General features: G+C 41.3%; 1 protein-coding gene across 1 annotated transcript in view; it reads left to right on the forward strand.

The window, feature by feature from the left end:
- Window positions 1-1,444: 1,444 nt before the first annotated feature.
- LOC119598394 (multidrug resistance-associated protein 1-like) overlaps window positions 1,445-7,189 on the forward strand; it is a 21,639-nt gene continuing 15,894 nt past the window's right edge. Inside the window, exons 1-2 of the mRNA XM_037948039.1 lie at window positions 1,445-1,529; window positions 5,713-5,960. Of these exons, the coding sequence (XP_037803967.1) occupies window positions 5,889-5,960 (72 nt within the window). The 5' untranslated portion in view covers window positions 1,445-1,529; window positions 5,713-5,888. The remainder of the gene's footprint in view (window positions 1,530-5,712; window positions 5,961-7,189) is intronic.

Below are 7,189 nucleotides of genomic sequence, written 5' to 3' on the forward strand. Positions count from 1 at the left end.
TGCCATGACACCATTAACTCGATAACCAAAAACGTACACAGTGATACAAGGATTCCGCGGCCGCCACAGACTCAAGGACATTTTTCCTTCCCGGTTCGGTCACTCAGGTTCATATATGGCACTTGAAATACGCTTATTCGCAGATGGTATGGATTCAGAAACATCAGCAAATCTTGGCTCGTAGGGCCACTGTTCATTCTGCAAACAAAGGGGTGGGATTTAAAGCATATGATGCATTCACTATAAAGATGTCAGATTAAAGTGCAAAGGTGCGGAGATTAGGTCGCTACGCCCAAAGCTTGCTGTACGCAACCTAGCCCTGAAGACGTACCTTTGGCGTCCACAGATATTGCCCCGATTCCGCCTTGCAAGCAGAAATAGGGTACATGGCATCAGGTTCTGCTGGTGCTCGAAAGTCGGGTCAGTTCTCAACCAACTTAACAAACAGGCACTATATACTAACATAATCTTTCTCTCCACTCCCTCCCCGCTAAATCGAGACGAACGGAGGAAATAATTATTAACATTATCATTTTCGTTACCATAACAGCGACGAAATACCGAATCATTCGTCCACGTGCAACACTCTGCAATCTATAAATAATTATTTTTTTTTACACCCTCGTAACTCATCTAAATTCGGAACATGGAACTCGTAACATTATCTCGGTCCATTTTCTATTGGTTCTTCTGGACTGAACGAACTTGATGAAACTTCCAGGCTAAAGAAGTTCGCGGAGACGTTTTGGATGTGAACTAAAACACTGGGCGCGAAGTGAAACGTTTTAGGTCCGACAAGAAATGTTGAAATGAAACAAAATGTTGGTGAGAAGTGAATGTCTTGGAGACGAAAGGAAATGTAGAGATGGGACGAAATGTACGGTAGATGTAAAGCGAAGAGTAGATACAAAAAAAATCGATATAGAATAAAACGAAGGTAAGTAGAACGTCGTAGCTAGGAAAGAAATGTAGAAATGAAACAGTGTGAAACGCCGTGGGTACGAAGTCAAAATGTAGATGTGAAACAACAGTGTGGATAGTTGGATAAAACCTACCATACTGCAGTTCCATGTAATTTCTTGGTAAGGTACGATCTTCTTATGGGAACCTCTTTCAAATCTACATAGATGTACAAAACGCTTATATATATATAAAGTACAATCGTAATATCCCCAATCTCAAATTTATCTCCCCAAAGAATACAAAACAAGGATAATGAAGAAAATAGAAAGACACATTAATAAAGAACAACAAAACAGAACTATAAATTCTAAATGGAGATAAAAAAAGAGAAAGAAAACCGCAAGGAAACGTTGCAGCCGAAGTTGCAATTGCATCATGTCAAACATTTGCATCATCGCCCTTCCTTTGCAGTATCACGCTCTCATAGCCTCTCGCGTAGTCTGCAAGCTAACTGTTCCCTTGACTGCATTGATCAGTCTTCGTACGGTGGAGATTTCTGGTGGTATTATCGTCTGTTCGTCTGTGTCGATAGATAGTTGGGATGATAGATAATATTGTGATTAAAGGTAAGGATATGTGAAAGACGGAGAGTTCGGTGGAGGGATAGGGGAGAGAGAGAGAGAGAGAGAGAGAGAGAGAGAGAGAGAGAGAGAGAGAGAGAGAGAGAGAGAGAGAGAGAGAGAGAGAGAGAGAGAGAGAGAGAGAGAGAGAGAGAGAGAGAGAGGGAGGGAGGGAGGGAGAGAAAGAGAGATAGACACACACACACACACACACACACACACACACACACACACACACACACAGAGGGAGAGACAGACAGACAGATAGATAGATAGATATATGTGTATACATATACATGCATACATTGATACATGTGTGTATACGCACACACACACACACACACACAAACACACACACACACACAACACACACACACACACACACACACACACACACACACAAACATATATATATATATATATATATATATATATATATATATATATATATATATATATATATATATATATATATATGTTTGTGTGTGTGTGTGTGTGTGTGTGTGTGTGTGTGTATGTATTATATATATATATATATATATATATATATATATATATATATATATATATATATATATATATATATATATATGCACACCCATGTATGGATGTATGTATGTCTATGTATACACATATATCTATCTATCTATCTGTCTGTCCGTCTGTCTGTCTATCCCTCCGTGTATATGTGTGTGTGTGTGTGTGTCTGTTTCTCTCTCTCTCTCTCTCTATGAGAGAGAAATAACGAGAGAGAGAGAGAGAGAGAGAGAGAGAGAGAGAGAGAGAGAGAGAGAGAGAGAGAGAGAGAGAGAGAGAGAGAGAGAGAGTATTATCAGGGATTTTCTCGCTGGGTCCCCTACGTTTGGTGGTTCAGGGACACGCAGGTCTGGTTGCACCTTTATTGGCGATGGCAGCGCGGGCGAGGGATCAAGACGCAAGTGGCCGGCTTGCGCAGCAGTAGACCCGGGCAGCGGCAGAAGGCGTGGAGTGGTGGCGCCCAAGACGTCGGAGCGGGACCGCGCGCGTGTGTCCGTGTTTGAATCCCTATTTCCCCGAAGAAGCAGCAAAGCGAAAAGGCCAGTCGGCAGGTTCATGGGATTTTCTTATTTTTCCTTTGTGAATCCGGCTCATGTATGAACATACCTTGCATGAAGCAGAGAGACGCAGAAAGGTTTGTAACAGTGAATGATAAAGAAGAGAAACAGAGTGAACGAAAGAGAGAGAGGAATAAAGGAAAACAGCGTGAAAAAGTGAAACTAAGACTCACGATGACCCACCAATTCCCCCCCCCCCCCCCCCGCGCCGTCGTGCCGTCACAAAGCATATATAATAGACATTATTATTCAATACAGTCTGATGTTATATAATACGTTAGGACTGGCTCAGTGTGTAGAAGATTCATGGGCCTCATTCTCACCACACGACAGAGTCGTACTTACGCGCGCATTTGCATACGAAGCCACACACACACACACACACACACACACACACACACACACACACACACACACACACACACACACACACACACACACACACACACACACACACACACACAATGATGGTGTTGATTTCCTTATACTGAACGGAACTAATTACATTGATAATATTAAAGGTGATAATGGTGAACTAATGGTGAGCTTGAGAAACGGACTGCCATACTGGACAACAAAAATAACAATGATGATAATAGGATTGAAAGAGAGTTACAGAAAATAAGACAAAGATAGTGAATATGACGATAAAAGTGACAGTAAATTCAACGGTAGAATAATGATTAACGATAAAATAATATCGCTAATGAAAGGAATAAAAATGATGCCAAGAGCAACAGCCGTGATGATGATGGTAATTATGATAACAGATGATGATGATCAGAGTATAAAAACAGGCTACTCACACCACCTCTACGGCATTAATCATACCGTGAAAATAAACATTATGAATGATATCGTGCTATCAACCTATTCCACTAGTACTATAACTATTTCTATTATCGTCATGCCCAGCACACACTTCTTTCAAAGGATATTTATCTGTTAAAGAACTCGACCCCCCCCACCCGCGCCCGTTTCCACTGTACTACGGAGGCGCTCAGTATTACCTTCCCTATCATATACCCAATCCTCTCTTCCCCTCTTCGCTTCAGGAGAGAGAGAGAGAGAGAGAGAGAGAGAGAGAGAGAGAGAGAGAGAGAGAGAGAGAGAGAGAGAGAGAGAGAGAGAGAGAGAGAGAGAGAGAGAGAGATTATCGCCATTATCACCATCTTTATTCACACCCGTATCCCCTCCACCCAAGACATACCCCTATCACCATATCCCCCCCCCACATTTTATGTAATGACCCACGCCTTGCTGATGGAAAAGTTGCACCACGTTTTATCACCAGTGCCTTGTGTCCTCACGTTCTCGCGGCCGGCCATTCCCTGAGGGAGAGTCTCGGGTACAGGGCTACTGACGGTGAGTAGCGAGGCAATAGTTTTTGCTTAGGGAGTTTGTGTGAGTTATTTTTTGATGTTTGTATTTTTTTGTTTGTGTAGGTAGGTGTTGAGGGAGAGGGAGAGGGAGAGGGAGAGGGAGAGGGAGAAGGAGAAGGAGGGGGAGAGGGAGAGGGAGAGGGAGAGGGAGAGGGAGAGGGAGAAGGAGAAGGAGAAGGAGAAGGAGAAGGAGAAGGAGAAGGAGAAGGAGAAGGAGAAGGAGAAGGAGTAGGAGTAGGAGTAGGAATAGGAGTAGGAATAGGAGTAAGAGTAAGAGTAAGAGTAAGAGTAAGAGTAAGAGTAGGAGAAGAAGGAGAGAGAGAGAGAGAGAGAGAGAGAGAGAGAGAGAGAGAGAGAGAGAGAGAGAGAGAGAGAGAGAGAGAGAGAGAGAGAGAGAGAGAGAGAGAGAGAAACACCACGGATACCATTATCACCATCTTTATTCACACCTGTATCCCCTCCACGCAACACTTACCCTATCACCTTATCCCCCCCCCCCCCCACGTTTTATGTAATGACCCACGCCTTGCTGATGGAAAAGTTGCACCACGTTTTATCACCATTGCCTTGTGCCCTCACGTTCTCGCGGCCGGCCATTCCCTGAGGGAGAGTCTCGGGTACAGGGCTACTGACGGTGAGTAGCGAGGCATTGGAGAGTTTGTGCGAGTTAGAGAGAGAGAGAGAGAGAGAGAGAGAGAGAGAGAGAGAGAGAGAGAGAGAGAGAGAGAGAGAGAGAGAGAGAGAGAGAGAGAGAGAGAGACGAAGATAAAGAGAAAGTGGGAGAGAAAAAGAGACAAACAAACAGACAACACTAACCATGAAATGGAAATAGAAAAAAAACTCATTTACACCCACTATCTTCCTGGCTTCACGTGGATCGTCACACCACTTAAGTTGCGCCGCAGATAAAACACAAAGGGTTTGCTCGCGTCCTCTGCTCATCCCCGGTCGCAGGAGTTGCTGCCTCATGCCGCCACGATAACAAAACAAAACAAAATAAAAAACAAAATTAAAAAAAGATAAAAGAAAAAGAAGATAGAAGAAAAAAAAAATTGTGTCTGTACTGGCGATCACGATCCAAGTCAATTCTGGTGGAATGGATGGGTTAAACAATAACAGGCATATATATATAATTCGTTAATGTTATTGTGAAGAGATGGAAGGAATGTGTTTGTAATAAAACAAACTTAGTTAATTGTATCATGAATTGTCATTTAAACTTCAAGGGCAAAATATAGGGAATATATTATTGTGGTTGAGTGTTCAATGATTCAGATTTATGATTTAGTTTATAGATGATTACAGATGATACAGCATATGTACGTGTGCATTTGTTTACGCGTCCACACCACAACTGTCCCTGGCGTGGTGATCACCTTCCTGTTTCCCATTCTTGTGATTACCTGACTCCTCCTATTGTGTGTGTGTGTGTGTGTGTTAGAAGAGAGAGAGAGAGAGAGAGAGAGAGAGAGAGAGAGAGAGAGAGAGAGAGAGAGAGAGAGAGAGAGAGAGAGAGAGAGAGTGAGAGTGAGTGAGTATATGGGTATGTGGTTACGTATGTATGTGTGTCCACAGCTTTATGTCAGATTAGCAAACCTTGTCAATGAATACTCCCACGATAAGCTTACAATTCTCATGGATCCCCTGCACTGCATCATTAGATAAGATTACATTGAACGAGTAAGTGACATGATTTTAGTTTACAATTTTCAGAACTCAGCAAAGAAGAACGGCAGTGACAGAGTTGCAGTGCATTGGCAGAAAAATTATAGGCACAGAAATCTATATTTTTTTCTGTGGAGAACATTCACAGAGAACACCACTGGTGAACTTCTTTCAGGAAAATCATCAAATCACCATAAAGCATCAACATCAAACAGAAAGCAAACATGGAATCAACGAATATTACAAATTCGGATCCGTTTAAGATTCTCTCCGACTTGTGCAAAGAACCTTTCTGGGTGAGTTAACATTTTCTTTCTTTTTTCCCCGTTTTCTATCATCATAATCAAATTTATGAATTTCAAAACATCACGAAAGGATTACTAATAGATTATGTTTTGTAGTAATGAAATGTTTGTCCCAAGATGCTATATAATATTACAAAATATATGCGCTTTTTCAAACCTGGAAAAGCGCTAAATACATCATCAGTGGTGTGAAACCGTAAATTTTTAATTTATTGTTTGAATCAATATTGAACGCGTGCCGCATAATAATGATAATATTGATAATAATAATCATAATGATAATAACGGTAATGATATAAACAACAACAATAATAATAGGAAAACGAGCAAGCTGTCGTATGTTATCTGAAAGCTCAAATGGATGGTAAGAGAAGTTACAGATAGAGAGGATGCACCAGGAGTGGAAAAATCTTGGGATGTTTGAAATCTCAGAACAAAATCTAGCATGTCAAGTCAGAAATATACTTTAAAAAAAGAAAAGAAAATACTGCAGTTGAATTGGAAGATTGAAAAAGAAATTAAACAACAGAGTGCAGCAGGAAAGTTTAGATGAACAGCAAATGCCTAGGGAAAGGCGTATGGAAGAAAGAAACGAAGTCGAAACAGAGCAAATTGAACCCAGTGTGAGAGAGAATGAGACTGAAATTGAGTTTGCGGAGGTCAGGCAAGAAGTCAATGAATTGGTAGGCAGATTGAAGGAAATTCTCAAAACAGACCTCGAAAATGTGCCATCGTTGAGAGCAATCGATAGTGTTAGGGTTAAAACCGAGACAAAGAAAAATCAGTGAAATGCTGGTCAATATAAGACTGAGCAATACTGATGACATAGTGATGTGATTAAAACTGCAGCTATACTTGTCAGTGAAAGAGCAAAAAGCAAAATAACCGTTTTTGGAAGAGGCATATTGAAAATGACATTGGCAAAGACCTCAGCCGTATTGAAGCATGGTTCAAAGGATACTGGGTAAATGGTAAACAACAGGGAATGCTTGATCTGAAAAGACATAATCTTAAAACCAAAGGATTTAAGACTGTCATGGAAGAACTGAAGCAGAGAATTTCTGCCAAGAAAAAAAAGAAAAGAAAAGATTCGTCTCAAGAATCACTCCGTATCGATAGAATAGACTATTTAGAAATAATCAAAAGGTCTTATACGAAGAACTTGGTGGGAAGAGGGAAAGAGAACAAGTAGCGCCTGACGCAGAGGCACCTAGAGAGTT

This window comes from Penaeus monodon, chromosome 41, assembly GCF_015228065.2.
Source record: "Penaeus monodon isolate SGIC_2016 chromosome 41, NSTDA_Pmon_1, whole genome shotgun sequence".
Classification (NCBI taxonomy): Eukaryota; Metazoa; Arthropoda; class Malacostraca; order Decapoda; family Penaeidae; genus Penaeus; species Penaeus monodon.